General features: G+C 39.1%; 3 protein-coding genes across 3 annotated transcripts in view; 2 read left to right on the top strand and 1 right to left on the bottom strand.

Annotated features, from left to right (window-relative positions):
- On the top strand, positions 1–4,424 carry masp2 (mannan-binding lectin serine peptidase 2). Its single transcript, XM_034208896.1, has 6 exons — positions 1–91; positions 165–387; positions 1,445–1,622; positions 2,266–2,397; positions 3,541–3,737; positions 3,950–4,424. The coding sequence occupies exons 1-6, from the start codon at positions 84–86 to the stop codon at positions 4,109–4,111; spliced, it is 900 nt and encodes a 299-aa protein (XP_034064787.1). The 5' UTR covers positions 1–83; the 3' UTR covers positions 4,112–4,424.
- A 1,578-nt stretch (positions 4,425–6,002) lies between these two features.
- On the bottom strand, positions 6,003–11,578 carry dffa (DNA fragmentation factor, alpha polypeptide). The gene is made up of 6 exons (XM_034209547.1): positions 11,356–11,578; positions 10,057–10,215; positions 9,800–9,954; positions 9,260–9,464; positions 8,658–8,782; positions 6,003–8,230 (listed from the first exon to the last, which is right to left on the bottom strand). The coding sequence occupies exons 1-6, from the start codon at positions 11,447–11,449 to the stop codon at positions 8,018–8,020; spliced, it is 951 nt and encodes a 316-aa protein (XP_034065438.1). The 5' UTR covers positions 11,450–11,578; the 3' UTR covers positions 6,003–8,017.
- pex14 (peroxisomal biogenesis factor 14) overlaps positions 11,508–20,775 on the top strand; it is a 46,641-nt gene continuing 37,373 nt past the window's right edge. Inside the window, exons 1-3 of the mRNA XM_034209544.1 lie at positions 11,508–11,646; positions 13,425–13,528; positions 15,447–15,497. Of these exons, the coding sequence (XP_034065435.1) occupies positions 11,508–11,646; positions 13,425–13,528; positions 15,447–15,497 (294 nt within the window). The remainder of the gene's footprint in view (positions 11,647–13,424; positions 13,529–15,446; positions 15,498–20,775) is intronic.

The raw sequence follows: 20,775 nt of genomic DNA, 5'->3' as shown, positions 1-20,775 counted from the left end.
ACAGCTTGGGTTCATTTACCCTTGGATCACTGAGGCTGAACTTCTCCAAAACCTGCGAAATATCTGGGGACTGTGAAGCCAACATGACCAGGTGAGTGTCAGTTAACATTTATTTGTGCTAAATATTCCCTAAACCTGCTGCCATCACACCTAGTTTTGCCCAGTGGGGGCTGTGTATTTGTCCTATTTTCCCTCCTCCATGTCTCACTGAGTGTGGAAATGACAGGGTTATATGGCAGCTTCACCTCCCCCCACTTCCCCCAGCCATACCCTGACAACCAGCTCATAACATGGAACATCTCTGTCCCAGAGGGCCACAGGGTCAAACTCTACTTCAGCCACTTCAGCATGGAGCCCTCACACCAGTGTGAATATGACTACTTCCAGGTATTACACTGCTGAAACTACAACTTCCATTATCTGCACTGGTTAGCCATTGGTGGAATGTAATGAAGTACATTTACTCAAGTACTGCACCTAAGTAGAAGTATTACTGCTTCTATGATGTGGTACTTGCTTGTAAATGAAGTATTTACATGTTATTCTGCTTTATACTTCTATATCACTACCTTTTGGAAGCCAATATTTGACTTTTTATTCGAGTACATTTATCTAAAAGCTTTAGTTACTGTTTACTTGAAATATTCAGATTATTAATTATTAAAATATAAACAAATGGTTAATACATTATAATTTATTCTTTTGTGTTAAGAAATCTAGCACCAGTTTAATGTTATTACAATTTAAAAATGATACAAATAAACGCCATACTGAAATGGGCTATTAATGCATATAAAGACAGTGGTGTAAAGTAACTACAGTAAGTAGATTTACTCAAGTACTGTACTTAAGTCAAATGTTGAGCTACTTTTCAATTATTTGCTACTTCGTACTTCTACTCCACTACAATTCAGAGGTAAATCATACTACTCAATGTATTTAATATCTTTGGTTACTTTGCAGATTTTGTTTAATGTTGTGAAATATAATCAACACTTAAATAAGACCAGTTACACCTGGAGTAAATTCACCAGCCACCCTGCAATATACAAAGTCATTAAAATTATCTGTACCTTTACCAGCTTTGATAACACTTTAATGTATTGATATCTATAATCTAAACATATCATATATATTATTCTGAAATGGGCCAATCTGCATAATGAGTACTTTTCCTTTTGGTACTTTTAGTATATTTTTGATGCTAATACTTTTCTACTTTTACTTGAGTAACATTTTGATCGCAGGACTTTTACTTGTAACAGAGTATTCCTTAACTTCTGTACTTCTACTTTTACTCCAGTACAAGATCTGAGTACTTCTTCCACCACTGCATAAAGACTTACACTTTGCCATACATTGCATATTTTACTTAAGAAAGAAGTCTGAGCTCTTCTTCCTCTGTAGCATGATCTTTAAACAGCCTCTGACCGTGTCAAACCAGGTTTTGGCGGAGGGAAACGAAACCTTGCGGTTCTGCGGAGAGGAAGAGAAGAACTATGAAAGCAGCCCGAGGAACACCGTCATCCTGTCAGCCGGGCGCCTCATGTCGTTGGTCTTTAGGAGTGACTACTCTAACGAGGGCCGATTCACGGGCTTCCAAGCGTTTTACACCGCAGAAGGTGATGCAGAAAAGTGACATGTGTTGCCACAAGGTAGATACATTTGTATTGGCTGTAATTGCACTAAGCAATGTGCAATGTTCTTTCTAAAGATATAAAGCAGGATTATATAATCCCATGTCTATACATCAATTATTGAAAAAGAAAGAGGCTATTAACAACAGAAATGCATTAGTGACGAAGCAATAGCAAACACTGTTAATGAAATACATTAATACTTAATTGACATACAGGTATCGGCTAATTCAATTAAATAACATAGTTTGACATACACTTCCTATTTCTCTTTGCATCCTTACGTATGAACAAAACGTTGTAATAATCTTCCTGAAATTGTTCACAACAATGTTGTTCCTTTTTTCGGATTTAAGTGTTTATTAATATAATCTACAATATCTGTTGTCAGGCAATTAACACTGTTGCACTGTGAACAACCTTCTACAGCACCTTTTATCCGTGTCTTCTAGAGTTACGTCACATCGGACTCCTCTATTGTCAGCCTAAATTGCTGTGGAGACATAAACTCTCCAGAAAAATGCAATTTAAAAAAACAGTCATAGACTATCCTGAGTTTAGTCACATTTTAAGGAGACTTGAAAGCTACATATCTACTGCGAAGTATTAACCTCTTTGTCTCCTACAGATATCAACGAGTGTGAATCGAAGATAGATGGGGAGAAAGTGTGTGATCATTTTTGCCACAATTACATAGGCGGATATTACTGCACTTGCAAACAAGGGTACCTTCTCCATGACAACACAAGATCCTGCACAGGTAAGAGCCATAGCCAAAAGCTCAAGAGGCTTGTTCATCTGAGCTCAATCAAAGGGTCAAACGCTGTAAAGGTAGGTTCAGTGTTAAGGGATTGGCACATAACATTTGACTGTAGATTGATCTCTTTATGGGGTTTCTCAAGCTAAATACACAGCTCAGATCCCCCCTGCCAGACACAGCAGATATTGATGGAAGTAAAGCAATTTCCATTAGTGTGCATTGACTTCTGTTTGATATGTTCGGCTTTAACATACTAGAATTCCACATCGTTTGTTGATTATATAATCAAATAATGACCAAGTCTTTAATTTGGCCCAATTTCTTGCTGTGGTATCGAAGTGTTATAATTACAAAATGATGGTAATTTCAGACTTTCCCCTGAAGTGTAGAGGAAAATTTGATCAGTCTGCAGTATTGTAAAGTGTTATTAAAGATAATTATTTGGATAAAAAACATTTGTCTTCAAATCTTCAAATCTTCAAAAGACTATTTTCTGACATTTAAAGTCTGGCACAAAGTTGATTGTGTTCTAGATTGGATTTCGTTTTATCATAACTGGCCTGTTCTAACTTATTTCAGATTGAAATGGCACACTGATGCATAAAGTAGTTGATCTATGCCAGCTGATGCAAGACAAGGTTAATTATTGTCGATTCCTAAGGGAAAGCAAACTTCAAATGGCATTAAAAATGGATACCTGTGTGCAGCACCAATAGTGTACTGACACTATGTCATTAATCACAATTACCAGTTGATTATTATTCTATGCCACAGGAAAAAGGGTGACAAAACAAATCATGCAATGAATAGGCAAAAATGATTATCTGCCTACAGATTGTACTAATTGTATGAATTATAGGAACTCAGCCTCTTTGCAAAACTAATTTGTTAACAACATCTGCACCCTTGCCGGCGCAATAATGCAAACCTAAATGAATCCCATTATTTATTATGCCAGTAAATGTCCCGATTGACGCGGAAGAGTTATTTTCTTCCTTACAATACATTTTTCATAGCCAGTTCTGTGTTGTTGCACATATGACACCTGTTCATCAGTATTTCCAAGTAACATACAAGGGCTCAAACAGAGAGAACTGCGCACAATATCTGAAACATGCCTGAAAATGTGAGTCTTCCCTGCAGTGCCATGCCTCAGCCAGGTGTTGACCTCGCTGTCGGGGGTTCTGACCAGTCCGGGCTACCCGAACCCTTACCCCCCCATGAGTCAGTGTGATCACACCATAAGTCTACAAGAGGGCCACAGAATAATCCTAGACTTCCTGGATCCCTTTGACGTAGAGGGACACTCGGATGTCCCTTGTCCATACGATATGTTGAAGGTTCGTTCAGTGACTTCAGGACACGCAGGGAGATAAATGAGCAATGTATTCCTCCTCATGCCCGTGAAGGCAGTTTGTTACAGACGTGTCCTCCTCGGGTGATATACTTCATGAGCATGCCGTTTCCTGCATAATTAAGTTTGGGTGGGCATAAATCGTCCAGGGCTTTAATTAATCTTCTTACCTGATGTTCCCCCTTTTTTGTTTACAAGATTTCGACAACTGGACAAGAGTATGGACCCTTTTGTGGATCAACAGCACCCGGTCGGTTTGACACAGGAAGTTACCAAGTGCATGTTGTGTTCAGATCTGACTCTAGTGGGAAGAACAAGGGATGGAAGATCAAGTACACCAGTATTAAGGCTGGATCCTGATGGCTTGTTGACATGAAAACTGTGTGTGAGCATATACGCTATCCAAATATTTTACACAGTGACTTTTACACTGTGGCAATCTTTAAAGATTCAGTGTGTTTGTGATATTGTGTTCAAGCACAAAGAAATGTACCTTTATGATAATCTCCACATTTTGTCTGTATGTAATTTCCAATGATATTGTGAATGTTTTATTTCTTTGTTTGCTGAGATGCTGTTGTAATGTCACCTTCACAAACCTCTTTCAACCACTTTTGAATTGGCATTTCAGTGTTTTGCTGCTTGTGGGAATAAAAGAAGAAAGACATTAAAATGGCTAATGTAAGTGTTTTGACCATACAGCATGTAGCCAGATGTTATCAGACAAGAATTTTGACACGAGTAAACATTCACATATTGTACTAAGCTGTGAACCATTCTGCATTTTTCCTGCTGAAGACAGAAACACATTGTAATGCAGAAATAACAAATAAATTCCATGCAGTATACGTCAGCACGTCGTGTCTAAGGAGCGATGACTGCTAGTCGTTTAACCCTCATACATTATACAGCTTGTTCTCAGCAATCCCAGCTCTGCCCCTCCATCAAAACAGTCATTATGGGGTTCTTCAGACCCATGAAATTGCCTCTCAATTGACACTTTTGCATTCCCCTGCTAATATTTCCTCCATCTGTGGCCCACAAGTGGGGCTAAAGAGCACACCTGAATGTGCGGCTATGAGAAATAACTGCATTTGTGTTGATTTGATGCAGGGTTTTATTCATTTTATTCTGGTCTCTTGGAATAAGCCAATGCCACTTCTCTGTGAACTTGTGACTTTGTAAAAAGCTCATTATGTTAACTTACTGTAGACTGCTCTGTTTCGCTGCAAACATACTTTGGATTTTGAAAGCCAACATAACTTAGCGATGTGCGTACTGACCCATACATCACCTTGACATTTGTAAACCCAACAGAATCAAAGGCCTCAGGTCAACATGTGTTCTCTAAAACTCATCTGATCACATGGGATATGGTTTGTTTCCAGCATGAAATGCCTAGAGAGTCCCCAGGGCAACCGGGTGCTTACAAAGAAAAAACTCCAGTTGTTACTTGAGCACTATAATCCAACCCACCTAGACAGTGCGACACATGCACAATCGACCGCTCTCGTACCCCACTCACTCCTAACTGTTCAGCCTAGTTGGAGCCGAATACACAGGAATTATGCACACCGTGAAACCCATTAACCAATTCTTGGAAAATATCTAGCAGCAGCTTGCAGCCCGTTGGCTTTGAGCTAACATACCCATCACTATGTTGTCCTACTATTTTGTAAGAGACCATATGGGGTGCTGAACTGTGTCGTTTTTTCTACAGTGTTTTCTTAATGTCAATGAAAAAGTCATTTTCACAAAGAGGGGTTCCTAGCTTTTAACAAGTGCTATTATTTGGATTCATCATTTTAACCGCTAAATTCCTGTATTTACTATGTGTGTTTTTGTATTTCTGCTAGTTTTCTTTATGTGTAATCTGACAACATTTGTACTTATTACATGTTACTTGTTTGACGCTTTTATCCAAAGCGACTTACAGTACATACTCAATACTGTGGACAATCCCCACAGGAGCAATTTGGGGTGAAGTGTCTTGCCCAGGGACACAACGACATGCTGACTGCAGTGGGGTTTGAACCTATGACCCCCTGATCCAAACACCAAGGCTCTATCCACTGCACCACACGCCTCCTCCTACTTATGAGTTATGAAACCTTTTATTTTGCTCCCCATCTTGGCTCCATAGCAGAATAGATATTATCTCAATAGGAACTTAATGGTTAAATAAAGGATGAACACATAAACAGATTTTTGTGCATGAGAATTTTCAGTGCATAAATGTAATAATAAATGATGAAAGTACTGTCAAATTTTATTTTAGAAAATCCCTCCAACCACCATTCAACATGTTTATAAAAGGCACCTTAAATCACATAATGTACACTCATGAAACTTCCATTCCAATATTTGCATGTTTAAAATAAATAGAAAGTCGGAATGTGTTGGCCAACTGACACTTATCAATTCTTACAGGGTTGCAAAACAGAGTGACGGCTTAATAAATGACAGATCTTGATGTGAATGCACTACTTTCCTCTTTATTTTATGCTAAAGTACAAGCTGGTGATGACATCTTAATCTCACAACGACACAACAAAGATGATCCTTCCGCCTCATGTGTGTTCATTGTTCAAGAGAGCTCTGATGAAATAACAGGCATGACAAAGGCTATATTCTACAGGGCCTATGAGTCACAAAGACCTGCACACACCATCTTACACCACACAGCCAGTAGTATATAACAGTAGGTCTTAAATGAGCTCTCATCCAGAAATATTGGTTCTATGGGACGAAGCCATTGTACCCATAATGTGTTCAGTGAAGCTTTCATGTATGAAGTAATATCATCTCACATCTTGTCCTACTTTTTCACGATTAAAACTGAGCTTTTATCAAAAATATATTTGGTTTTCTGCCAGAAACGCTTGTCTGCACTGTAATGTACAAGTTACTTTGGTATTGTACCTTCAAGGGTAAAGAGTTCCTGAGCTCACCATATTTTGATCAAATGTAGCATTCATGGTGAGTTTGCTCACATATGAATGACATTTCAAACTAAGGTGCACATACATGAAAAAGGAAGTACCACATTTAGGCATAAGTGCATATTCATAAAACGGTGTATGTTCCCTAAACCCTGAATAGGGATACCTGTTATCTAAGTATTTCCACCACAATTTCGAAATTGTTTTATTCTAAGATTTGACTGGAGGTGCCTTTAAAATGGAGGGCCCGTCTGGCTCCCAGCTCATGTAACTAGGAACACACTGCTACTCTGAATGTCAAAAATATCCTGTATAATTAAGATGTAAATGACAATTCAATGATAGAACATAAAACTATTTCTAACAGACACAAAATAATATATTTATGTACCATAAACTGGAGTTCCACAGGGTTTCTCTAGCAAAAGTAAGTACATTTCTTACACATATTTAGCCTTTTAAAATAAAATGCAGTGTACAAATTGCTGAATTGGTTTTTAAGAGAGAGCAGAATGTAAACAATTATACTGGAAAGCTGATTCCATGGTATAATTCCAAATGTTGGGAGATACACATTCATCAAGAGTTATATGAGAAGTTTGATTTGACTCTCATGCCTATCCACTTAAAAAGTAGCTGGCATAAGCAGAGTTTATCATAAAGACTTAGAACAGGAGGAAAGAGCTAGCCTGGCTCTGAAGTTAACACAATCTGCCTACTAGCACCCCTTAAAGCTCATTACTTAACATGTGATATCTCAATTGTTAAATCAAACAATCAGACAATGGGGCAATATTTGCAGGTCTATTTCTTGCTGTTCACCCACAGTTGTTTTCAGGAGTATTGTCACCGTAATGAGATTGCAAGGCATCGAGCAGGGACTGAACTAATATGTTAAAACTGAGCTTACATGGTGCTAGTAGCTTTAATTGCTTACCTTTGGATGGAGCCAAGGCAAGCTATTTCCCTGTTTCCAGTCCTTATGCTAAGCTAAACTAGCTTTGACTTGTCATGGATATGTTGACCTGTGATTAATTTCACAGCATGACACTAATCACAATAGGGAGTAAATAGAGAGGTGAAGCCAGTGGTTAGCGCTAGCATCTCTTTGATGAACATTGCTTGTGCAAATGACTGTGCTGCTTCTGCTTGAGGAAAGAATAATTCAAGTGGTTTGCAAGTTTTCACAAAGTAAAGCAAATGTCAACATCATTAACATTCATGGATTCCAGCATTATGGATACTATGAGAAATATCCCATTCTTCTGACCCTGAGGCAGGTAGTGTGAACACTTATCAGTCTCTTCTCAGGTGAAGCCTCGGCCTAGTTGCTGCCTTGGGGTGGCGTTTCTGCATCTTCCTCCGCGCTGTGCACACCGCCGTCCAGCTGTGCGTTGCTCCTGATAGACTGCACGGCCTGAACCTGCTGGAGACGTCCGGTCAGCTCTGCCTCGCAGGCCTGCAGCAGCGCAGAAGTCCTCGTTCTGTCCCATCCCAGCACCTGCTCCATCGCTTCTACCCTTCTGGTAACTACCATCTAAAAAACACATTAGGAGGCTTCATTTTTAGATACATATAGAAAGATAATGCAATCCAATCAGACATCCCTGTAATAAATCCTATCCTTTGTGACTCTTATAATGTTCAGTTTTTGTTGACACTGTGAGAGTAGAGCCGAGGGAGTAGTTAGTGGTGTTTGTGCACTGAACTCTATATCAGTGAAAGGTGCTTCTAATATTTAGCTTTCTTTATGTATTCCAATGGGGGTTGACACAATCTTTGCTTAGCATTGTAGTTCAAGTGAATGCCCTTTAGGACTTTAAGACAGAGTCACTTATAAAGTATGAATGTGTTGTGTCAGGACTTGCAGCTTTCCGTAATTTCTTCATCATTTCACAGCAAGAGACTTATTAAGGCATGTCAAAGCACACACTGTAGAAGTGTTGAGTCTCTGAGAGCATTACCTGCAGATCCTCAGTGGAGAGTCTGGTCTCTGGGCTTGTTTTTCCTTTCAGGACCATCAGTGTCCTGGATATGAATCCGGATGCAGAGTCCACCTCCATCCCATCCACCTCCACTTCTACAGCCCCTGACACATTAAAATGGATTCTCTTTCAGGATCATTTGTTGTATAAGGACATTTTTTGAATACATTTCTTTGAGAGGTGGGATTATTTAGCAGCAACAATGGTTCCACCTAGTGGCTATAAGGCAAAGGCATAGCTCTTATCTTATAAGCCATCTAAATACAAAGATGCATCTGACAAAATAAACTCTGCTCTGAAATAAATAACAACAATGAAAAACATTTTTCATTAATTATCTTAACTATTTGATCTTAGGGGCTTGAATACATTGAAAATGATAGCTTTCCCTAGAACCACTATTGCTGTGAAATACTCTCTTCATTAACGAAACTGTGAAATACATAGACAACTCATCACACAGCATGAGAAAGCCACAGTATAAAAGGGTTTAACCAGGAATTATATTATAATACAATAGTCTTTTTTAAATAAATTCCATATTGTAAAAATGAAAACCACCCCCAATGACACAGCCTCACCTTCCTGGCTGGCCTGGCTTGACGCTTCCTGCTGTCCTTCTTCTTTCTCCGCAGCTTTAAGGTAGAGCTGGAGCAACTCTTTGGACTGCCTCTCTTCCTCTCGTCGGTCCAAAACACCCTGCAGTGTCTGCTGAAGGTCCTCGGCCTTCTTTTCCTTGAAGCCCAGAGCAGAGGCTAGCTCGGGGCATGGGGCATCCACTAAGATCTGGAACATCAGGTGAAACAAAGCCATACAATACTTTAACTTTGATAAAGAACACTACAGTTGGTCTATGTGGTGCTTCACAGCAACAACAAAAAGCAGAACAAAACAAGGAGGAAGAGAACAGAACATGTAAAAGTTAAGCCGATAAAATCTTCCAAAATGTTTTATTTTTACTTATCTTTTTATAAAGATTGAATTCAGTTTTAAAGTGCACATGTCATATGGGTGTGTTGCAGATATTACACAGGAACACAATCAATTAAAGATGGAAAGAAGGAGATGCCTGCCATAAGGCATATTTCAGCTTTTTATAAACAGAGTAATAATGCTAGCACCTGTAATTCGGCCTCAGACATGAGGATGATGCTGGAAAGGTCCTGCTTCAGCTGCTGAGCCAGGCTCCACCAGGGTGCTATAGCACTGGAGGCGTCTACAGTATCGGCATCCAGCACCAAAGAATCCCTGGCCATCCAGGCCGTGCCACCATCCACTATAATGAAAAGTAAATTAGAACACAGGGATGTGCATTTCGTTGTAAAATTATAGGAATTAGTTCACTGTGACAAATCTCAGAAGGAAGTAAAAAGCTTACTCCTGCGAACTGGAGACCATGTCTCTCTTTCATGCAATAGCATGAACTTTGTGTTTAAAGGTAAACACAGAAAGTAGGCCTGATCCTCTACTATCGTCCCATCATCTTCTAGGACGACTGAGACCGGCCCAGCGGGGCTGAACCCAAGAGACTCACTTCCTGTGGAAAGAGCAGACATTAAAGTTTTTTTGTGAATATCCTTTATCACAAGTGCTGAGAACTTTGATACACTTTAGCCATAGCCTACATCACAGCAAAACAATCAGGACAACTAAGTTCTAGCTAAGCTAAATATTTCAGGCAGTAACAACGAACACACCATCGCACAGCAAATTACTATCAGAGGATTCAAGCAAATACCGACCACTTCGACAAACAACTCAATCCGTCTAAACTGTCACCTCTTCTTTCATCACAGCACAATCACTGCTGATTGTGCTGTTTACTCCAATCCAACATTAGGCCCTTTTTACTTGTTTGTATATTCTTTGTTAATGAACAATCTATAATTCAGCAATGGGTTTGCTAAACATGGCTCTGGTAGTATAAGTTACAGTCCCCACTGAGTCTGTAACTTTGGAAATCACATGTGAAGCATTTTTGTGGTGAAAGTAAAACTGAAACCATTTACTTGATTCATTAACTACAGTTTAATAGAGTAACAGTGAGCAGTTTTATTTTGTGTTTAACTGTAGCCTACTTATATAGCCTCTGGTATGTGCTCTCTAACAAAATGCCTGTAACAACACATTTCATTGGCATGTGTACAAAGGGTCAGGTTTTGTGTCTCCTGGAGTAACAGGATTTAAAGATAGTAGATAGTTTAAAAAAAAAAGACAGCACTTGTGACCGAGCCTGTATTTTAGGTTTATCAGAGTGTAAAGTATCCATAGCTATGGGCAACGCCTGCTGACTAGTGTTCCAGGAATGAGAGGACAGGAGGAAGGTCTTGCCTGACTTTTTCATGTTTAGTTCCTGCAAGTTTCAACACGATGTTGCTCTACTCAGCTCGTTCTTGATAATGACAGATTAGCAAGACTAAACTGCAGCAAAATCCAAATGGCGGCAATGTTAGCCGAAACAGTGCTGACAATCATTTTACATCATAACATTTGTGTATAAGATGGCACAATTCAGTTTAGTAAAATATAGAACAAATGAAGTTATTGTGACCGCTTTATAGACTTATTGTGAGTATTCTCTTAAATATGTATAGTATAAAACAGTTTTTGTTAATAGGAGCCAGATATGATAGTCACCCTTTAGACATGTTAACAAAATATAGCCATTCTAACTTACCTTTTGTCTTCAGCTCATCTAAGGAGGGAACTACCAACCCGTATGATTTCTGCCGTGTGAAATTGCACACCCTACACGGTTTCCTATCTGTCATTCTAGGCTTTATATAGAGAAACGGATTTGTCTTCTTTCTTCAAACTTAAAGCTGTCAAATGCGGACTGCAGTTCTCGCCTGTCTCGAGTTTCGAACACGGAACCGCGGCGGTGTCTTCTTCTCTGAGGTGGAAAGGCAGCATCCTCCTGAGTTAGTGTTGCTCCACTGCCATCTTCTGGAGAAAAGTCACCTTACAGGTCAGATTTGTTTCTTTCTATTAATTTACTTACCTATTTTTTTACAATACCAACTATTTGTTGTGCAAAATGTGAATGTCTTATCATTATATGATGCCTGTGTTGAACAAACACTTCCCATGGCATTTTAAGGTCAAAGGATGTCTAGTTGTATTATTTTGTTGACACCTTGTTTGGCTATTTCTTTTATACCTTCTCTTGATTGCCATTGTTATAAACTTCTGAAAAGTACTGGATGTACCTGTACTTGTACTTGCACCTGCAAGGCAAGTTTAGTTAACACATTTAGCTAAAAGTAAATTAAAAGAGCTTTACATAAAACATGAGAAGTATTGAGACAAAGTGCAAAGAAAAACACTCCATAAAGTATTTTAAAATAGTCATACAAGACCCAAGAGAATAGAAAGTTCAAACCATTAGCTCAAAAGGGGAAAAGGAAGGTATACAATACAAAAGAATAAATGTTACTCCGCCATGAATAGTTTGTTGATATAATAAAGGAATCAAACAGATAGCTGTTCTACATTTTTAGTTTGGGCTTCGGGGACAAAAAGCAGACCTGTTCTGTTTCGATTTGGTGGTTGAATATTTTCATGGACTTAAATCTAAAGGTCTTTTTCTGCATAAACTCTGTGACATTTCTCCTGTCTCAACTTAGTTCTGTACATACTGTTAGAGCCTGGGCCTCGAACACATTTAGTACTCATCTCCATTTTCTCCACAAGCACCCATCATCTGCTCTGCAGCATTTTCCTTTTAACCACTTGCTTTTAGTTTTTGCTCTATCTTTGCCTTCACACACACATTATTGTAAACCCTGATTAACAATTAACTCGGACTTTAGTTACATTTTCGTTTTTGCACTTATATAAATTGGTTGTTGTAACAGGCGTAGTTACCATATAATAAATAGTACATTATGTTATCACACAGAGTCTGTCTTCAGTAGACTCTGACTTGAAATGTGTCAACTTCTCTCGGGAAACATGAAAACAGCATCGTCTTTACAGTCAGTGTAGTTAATTTCACTTCTTTTTAATGTGTCACTTGGTGGCAATACTGACGTTTAATGTTCCATTATTATTATTACAGTTTATATCAGTAGTAGCCTACTGGCCTCAACTGAAAGGATTATCTTGGGCAGGCAGATTCAGAATCAAGGCTGGATTATAAAACAGATAATGGGACCAACTACTCCCGGCCCCCAGACTGTCAGGAGCCTCGATGGCCCCAGATGACTGCTTTTTCTGTTGATTCAATTTGTTATGATTTGTGTAAATTAATGCACCACTCATGCACAACATATCTTTAAACAATATTCTGCATTAAATTCTGTCCCTGCATTATGTATCATACCTAAAGTGATCATTTAATAGAATAAAAATTGATTTGAAAAAATGCCCCCTTATTGGTCGTGCTTTTTACAGCGCCACGGCTTCCACAGATGACATTTTTGAATGGATTTTTTGTCAAAGCACTTAAGATATTCATTGCTATCGGGATGTTAAGAGCATTCCATGGAATATAACAAAAAGTGTATCTCGAGCCGGTTTCTCAAATTTACCTACCCCACCTTTAAGTGGGATATCAGATAGGCAAACAGTCCAAAACACTGATATAAAGGCTCACACACAAATGAACACAATGTTATAGTTTTATGTTATTTTTAGAGAGAGCAATCAGGACACATGCTATGGCATTTTCCTTGACATAACAAAAATAGTGTTTTTGTAAAATGATAAGATAAGAAAGTCAGTTTGTGTGTGATGAATATGCAGTGTTTAGAGCCTTCAGGAAAAGCAATCGAGAGTGGCTCACTCGAGCAGCCTGTAAGAAGACGAGGAAGATGGCATCCACCGAGCAACCTGATCCACCAACACAGGTCTACATTTATGCAACAAATACATTCACCTCTTATTGTCCAGACGCGACAGTATAATGTGTTTAGATGACATGACCCTTGAATGCCTTCCTTTTCTTTAGTTACTTTTATAACTGCTTTGCTAGTAAGAGGTTAGCAAACACTTGCTAGTTAGCATGCTAGCTAGCTGCTGCATCGCTTCAAAAGTTCAGACATGCTTGTGTTGACAAAGTGAACGCAAAAGGCCGACTTTATTCTGCTTCACCGTACGATGCTAAAATGTCTGTGTCTGTTCTAAGTAGTCTGTTTAACATGACCTTGCATAGTACGTCCTTCCACTTCAACGTGTAGTCTTTCTTTCTCTGTCTTATTTTGTGCATTATGACATGATGTGCAAAGGTCACTGTAAGCCAAACAAGCCTGGTGGATCACTCGAACCTCTGCTAACATTGACAAGCAGAAAAATGCACATAAATAAACGCAATGCTTAAACATGTATGCAGGGACAGCTTTACAATTTGCCTCTACATCCACTGTTCATTTAGGCAAGCATAAATCATATTTTATCCAGAATGAAAGAGCATAGTTTAACCATTAACCATGAAAAGGCAGACTCAGTAAACCAAGAGACTGATGAAGCAGGAAAGACATTAAGTAAGGAACTGAAGTCATGAATGATTGTCATGCATGCTAACATTTGCATAACAATTACTTATTTACTAATTAATCAACTGGTGCATGAGCATAGCCATAAATATGTATTCCTTTGTATGCACGTGTATCGAGTTTATGTCGATGTATATCGTTTACTACTCTGTTTCTACCACGGATTTAGCCACTTACTTTACTAGATTTGATTATGTCTGTTGTGAAGTAGTTGTATGTGGCAATGTCTTAAACTCTCCTGAGTAGTTTGATGCTGTCAAATATATATATGTATTTTAAGAATTTCATTTTTTAGTTTCTTTTTTGTTATTTCAGCAGCATTAATCTGTGATATTGCTTTTTTGATGAATGATCACGGAAAATTACATTATGCTGGAAGAACTACTTCCACTAACTAATTTTTACTAAAGAAGAAGTATCAATTACCTTGTCAATTTACTTACACAATTTTACTGGAGTAAAAAGACACAATTATAATGATCAAAATAAGGGCCTTCTCTAAGTATACTAACGGCATGTATTATTTTAATCATTATAGTTGGTGATGCAGTAATATGTACATTGTAATTTGAAGTACTTTTATATTTTGCATCTTATGATCAATACATTTGCATCGTTACTGTTGAAAATGCATCCTAACAGTTGATTTTATTTTGTGAAAATCTGTAAACTTACTAGTGAGTCAAGATATTAATAAGAATCAGAATCTCTTTATTAGTCCCACAGAGAGGACATTTACATTGTTACAGCAGAAAAGAACCAAAGACAGCTTAATGTTACCTAAGCATGCATCAAAAAAAGTACTAAAGATAAAAAAAGAAATTATAATAAAAAAAGTTACACATTTTACAAAAGTACACACCCTGTAACAGTTCTGAGGATTTAGCAGCCAGCTATATATTGCCGTTAAAAACTATATATATATATTGCACACATTGCACATAGTTGGTATTTAACAACAAGAGGTGTTATTGTGTGTGTGTGTGTGTGTGTGTGTGTGTGTGGGGGGGGGGGGGGTCTACTAGGGGCCGTGCTGGTTATAAAGTCTGACCGCTGCAGGAAGGAAGGACCTTGTATGGGAGTAGAAGTATAAAGTTGCACACAATGGAAATACTCAAGTAAAGCACATTTATTTAAAATTGTACAGTTCTGGATACATTTTCTTAGTAATTGTCCACAACAGCTGCTATTTGATCACTGCTTCCAAAAACCAGCATAGCCTCCATCCTCCAGTAGATGGCAGTCTAATACAAGTGTTTGTTTATCCCCTCAGCCTGGCCTCCCGCTTGGAGATGATACGGCGGCCCCCCCCAGAGAAGCACTGGTAAGAACTCAGTGTTTTATACAAATAACTTGACAGATAACCACAATGTTGAAAACTAATTGAAGAATGGCTAATTAATATAAGTGCATATAAGATGATAGACATTGCAGGTGAGATCAAATGATACTCACATTTAATTTAATCCCATGTAAAAAAAAAAAACCTGTATTATTTATGGCTTCTAAATATTGATGAATGTTGCATGCCATGATTGTCAACCAAGTACTAATTGTGTGCTTTCCAATGAAACCAGCTGTTTGGAGAGAATGAAGATACACTATGCAATTGATAACACATAGTTGAGAATCAGTCGACTTTTTTATGATCTAGTAAATTAAAGAAGTTGGTACTCTTTTATTTTTTTTATTAGCAAAATAATTATCTTTGCTACCAGATTATATTACCCAAACCCCAGTGAGATCAAGTGGTGAAGCCTTCCAATTAGCTGACATTCACTTTAGCACCACTCTGATGTCCCCAAGTCAATAATGAGAGTGTACTCTACGTTCCTTGTCTTTAGAGGAAAAATGTCTATTTTAGCTCTAACATTGCTTTAATCATGTCTAGCACAACACTTTTACTACATATCTATTTCATTTTTAGCCCATTGTTTCAAGAGTGGGTAATCAGCCACAGTTGGATCCAATTTTTTCAATTGTCTCTAGGTCACCAATATAAAGAAGAAAAAAAAAAATCAACTATAGACTTTGTATAGTAGCCTCAAAAACAGATTCATAGAATGTTAGTCAATTCATTCTTAAAGATGTAGACTGCAGTATAATAATATTTTAATTTCCTTGCATCCCACTTTCTGTAAATATTGCTCAATTGCTGCATTACAGTAGTAATAATAGTCATATTAATATTCAGCTATAAGAAATATTCACATGATATTTGTCCCCCCTTTAACTCAGGCTCTCTCGACTCTTCATAAGTTCCCTAAGTTGTAAATACATTTCTCCGTAATGTGTGAATGGAAGTGTTCATTACACGTTGCTCGCATCAAGTGATGACAATGATTATAGCCGGGACTGTCTTATCGCTAAGTGGGATGGAATACATCACAGGTGCATTCACTGTCCTTGTATGGACACAGCATCCAGGTTACAGGAGTGCTGCATTGTTCAGTCTACATGTCTCAATGTCATTCACCACCATTCACTCTTCATCCTCCCCCCATCATCCCTTCATGCCAAGGCTAATTTAATCCTGGGGTTATTGATTGTGGGAGCATTCTCCGAGGCTTTCTTTCAATTTACTTCAATTTCATCATCCCAGTGCGCTTCGAGACTGCCTCCTCAAAAAGGGAAGAAATTCTTGTTATGAGGGTCCTGATTCGAGACTGGTTGACAAGTCTCCCCGCACCACCACCACCCTCACTTCCAAGCCCTTTTCGCCTTTCTCTTTTTTGATGAGCTGCTCTTTCCCAGTTAAGTGGATTATTACAGTAGGGATAATTCTTGTCACATGGCATTATTTGGATGAGGTGAATAATTGAAATTTATGTCTGAAAGGATTTTATCTGGATGAGAGGAAAGGGAGTGCTGGCAGGGTTGGTAGGGCAGAGAGGGGGGGAGAGAGAGAGCACACACACACACACACACACACACACACACACACACACACACACACACACACACACACACACGTTTGTAGAACATTTATGTGCACATGTGCATGTCAAGCAAGCCAGTGTGTCAGGCTGGGGACACCAGTCATGTTAACAGGTTCTGACTCACCTCGCCCAGATCAGCAGGCCCTGGCACACAGTGTGGGCGCTCCTCTGTGGCAAAAGGGGGCCTTAGCTCAGGGGCTGGTGCCACAGCCTTTGCCCCCACCCGGGCCAGAGGGGGAGGCCCGGACCTGCAGTTATAGAGAGACAAAAGGGAGCGAGGGACTGTTGGAGTGTGTGTTCCATCATGGTTGACTGGTATACCAGTGGCTGCCAGCCGCTGCTGTTGCCTCTGGCGCTGCTCTTTGCTCGCTCTCACCCCGGCTTGCTACATCTATAACCCCCCCCCCACACCTTCCCCTCGCTGCTGCCATGGCCATTTCCCCTTCCAGTCTCTCGCCGGTGTCTCCCTGGTCTTTGTGCTCTCTCCCTGCAGTGACACCCTGCGCTCACTCCTCGTCTCCTCCGATCACTCAGTCCTCACTGCCTTCATATCCACCCAAACGCATCACAACAATAATTATATGTCTACAAATCCCTTTGATCACATGAAAAGAGAACAGGGCTAGCTCTGAAACAACGAAATACGTCAACATATTATCCAGTATCATAAGAGAATATTGTAATATGAGACTAGATATTGTATTTTATGTTGTATTTTCTTCATTATAAAAGCTGCATTCAAAATTACATTTAGTCTTTTTTTCACAAATGTGTCTGCTATTAGGGAAATGAAGAATGAATAACGGCTATACAGTATATCCACACTTGTTTCTTTCGAAATTGTAGTTTAAATAAAAAATAAAGTAAAGAATAAGAACATTCATAGAGACGCTCGTATCGTGGAGAAAATATTTTTGTTATAGATACAAAATTATTTAATTATCTATTCATCTGATTATTATTATTTTCTTGCATAATCTTGTCTATAAAATATAAAAAAACACTTCATAATTTAAAATTATTTATTTGGTCTGACTGTCTAAAAACCAAAGATTTGTTGGTTTACTATTCTATATGATAAAGAAAAGAAGGAGCAAATAATCAGACCCTAGTCAGTTTGTAAACACGCCCAACAAAAAGAGAAACTTTTGTGTGTATGAAAATGTGTGTGGATGTGCAGCTGATCTACAGGAGTGTAGACCATTTCACCAAATATTATTCTTATTCTTTAAACTTTTAGAATGAGACCTGTCCTTTACTCTCAACATGTTGAAAAATTACCCAAATGAAAAGAAATGCGTTTGTGTGTGCGTATGCAAGCATGTGGTTTACTTGTGCAGGGGTTGCATCCGTACCATCTTGGCACCTCTGTTAACTGAGTGTGTTTGTATTTAGGTTTAGGGGTTTGAGTACAACAGAGGGACGGTGGTAATGGGAGGGGGAAAATAATTGTAAGAAGAACATCCCCGGTCTCACAGCAACTTCAAAAGCTCCCCTTCCCCAGGATATTAAGCGACTGTGATGAAAAATTTAGCAAGCGTTAAATAAGCCGCTTTGAAGTGATCTGTTTTGGCTCAGCAGTCTCCAAATTTCCGTAGCCCCTCTGCAATAGCCATCACACTATAGAGGGAGAAAAAAGAACAGTGTTTTAAGTGCAGGAGTTGTGGGGGACCTGGCAGGTTAGCAGAGGACGGGCCAACAGAAATGGTTTCAGCCAGCGACGTGAAGGTATTGCCGCTGATGTCGTCCCCTGTTGTCTTTCTCCGGCTCTTTTTCTCCTCATTTCACCCCGCTCCCCCTGACGACTCTTCAGCTGAGCCCCATGAGTCGCAGGAAGACAGATGTTCCTCATATGTTGGCGCTAAAAAGAGATTTTTTAAAACTTCACTTATGCGTGGGTGTAGCACAACTGTAACACAGCGTTGATACCAGGAAGTCAAGAGGTTACTCTCGGGTCTTGACTCAGTACTTTTTTTCTAACAATGGCTTCCCCCATGGGCTTGTTGAAATATGTTTCCTCTGCATGTTTGTTTTTTATTCTCTGGATTATATGACTTGCACAATCTTCTAGAAAAGAAAAGATAATATGTTTTACAGTAAGTGATTTCCGCTTTTTTACATCCTCACCACCATAAAGCAAAAATAACAAGAAGTTAATCTCTTATTGGAGCATTCATATTTCAATTCATTTCACATTAATCACTTTCGAAACCATTATTTAAATGTTTGAGGACTCCAGGTTTCAACACGCCCCAAATAAATTATTAGGGCAGAATAAGAAATGGGTGCCGGTAATGAGTCTGATATGGTAACTCCATTCTGTCAAGAAACTAGGCTACCATTTAGTTAGTCAAGGGAACCTTCTCTGAGATTTTCCTTTTTTCCTCTTTGCTCATTACTTTAATTGTAATTGTAATCCTTTATTGGAGCTGTCTGCAGTAAAGGAGAGTTATGGTCCGAGTGGGGGCGCGAGCCATAGAGATATTTCATGATTATTGGAGAAGACGGTCACTAGGTGGCAGCCACTAGTTCGGCCTTGCTGTAATTACTCGGTGGGAAGTGATGGCGAGAAATGATGTGTGTGTGTGTGCTTGTGAGAGTGTGAGAAGAGAGATTTTTCAGATTCTAACACACTCCTTGAAAGGGAAAAGTCGAATAAATCTGATCACCTGCCATCGCGCAGTCAATAGATTTAGTATCCTGTCACATGTGACTCTAAACATGCTGCATGTTCTGCAGAAGCACAGAACAAAGGCGTGTGGGACATTAATATTCATGCTCTTGTGTTTCATTTGAAATAAGTAAACTCTTTCTGATCTACAAACGGAACACTACAAATGATTATGCCATGACATCATTGTGTTTAATTTCCCATGCCCATAGGTTTACATGTGAAACATCTGCCCACCACAGTTTGTTTCAGCGGTCGAAGTTTTTATCTTTGAAAAGCTCAATTCTCTGTTTCTCAGCGCAACACTCATCGTGCATCATGCGCTGTTTGTTTCGGTGGTTAATGATACAAGAAGGGCCCTCTGTTTTATTGTTGCTGTGTTGCACTTTTCCCCCTCCTCGCCCAACCCGGCAGCCAGCCTCCTTAGAGGACTCTGTATGAATTCTCACTGTCATGTCCAAGGACGAGTGGCGCAGGGTCAGCTAATTGCTTTTATGATTATGATTTCACGTCAGATTTATCGTGCATGCTCGGAGCACATCTTCCAGGTCCTGCCGACGTTGCTGGCTCGGATGGGGAAAATGAGTTTACAGCTTCTGGCTGTGACTTCTTGTTTAAGTGCAGGTCATGCTTTTTGACTCATTAGAGTTGAACGCAGAGGCTGAATCACACAGGCTTTTCCTGTAAAAGCCTCTGTTTTCTATATCTGTAACCGTTCTTGTTTTTCTCACATTTGGCCACAAAAGGGCATTTCTTTACTTTGTCTTCAACATGTGCCAAAGTTTGGAGGTCATAAGTGAGGAATGACACATTTTTGTTTTTTTCTGTTTGAACTTTTTACGAGCCATAAATCTCTCATCTTTATTTCTGTTTGCAGATTAAATCATTATTCTACTCATAGCATGCCAGAGTTCTTTTTGATGTTGGTGACTTTTTTCCGATGGTTCCTCCCACCTCTTTGAAAGAGATGAGCACAGAGCCCATTTTTTTTT

The sequence above is a fragment of the Gymnodraco acuticeps genome, unplaced genomic scaffold (genome assembly GCF_902827175.1).
Source record: "Gymnodraco acuticeps unplaced genomic scaffold, fGymAcu1.1, whole genome shotgun sequence".
NCBI classification, from domain to species: Eukaryota; Metazoa; Chordata; class Actinopteri; order Perciformes; family Bathydraconidae; genus Gymnodraco; species Gymnodraco acuticeps.
This window is presented reverse-complemented; position numbering and strand designations above follow the sequence as displayed.

Excerpts from the sequence above, each read along its gene's own strand:
- masp2 (XM_034208896.1), top strand. Across the intron at positions 1,623-2,265 it reads AGCGTTTTACACCGCAGAAG|ATATCAACGAGTGTGAATCG; the intron begins GTGATGCAGAAA and ends TGTCTCCTACAG. Across the intron at positions 2,398-3,540 it reads CAACACAAGATCCTGCACAG|TGCCATGCCTCAGCCAGGTG; the intron begins GTAAGAGCCATA and ends TCTTCCCTGCAG.
- dffa (XM_034209547.1), bottom strand. The coding sequence starts at position 11,449 with ATGACAGATAGGAAACCGTGTAGGGTGTGCAATTTCACACGGCAGAAA. Across the intron at positions 10,216-11,355 it reads AGATGAGCTGAAGACAAAAG|GAAGTGAGTCTCTTGGGTTC; the intron begins GTAAGTTAGAAT and ends CTCTTTCCACAG. Across the intron at positions 8,783-9,259 it reads AAGCCAGGCCAGCCAGGAAG|GGGCTGTAGAAGTGGAGGTG; the intron begins GTGAGGCTGTGT and ends TTAATGTGTCAG.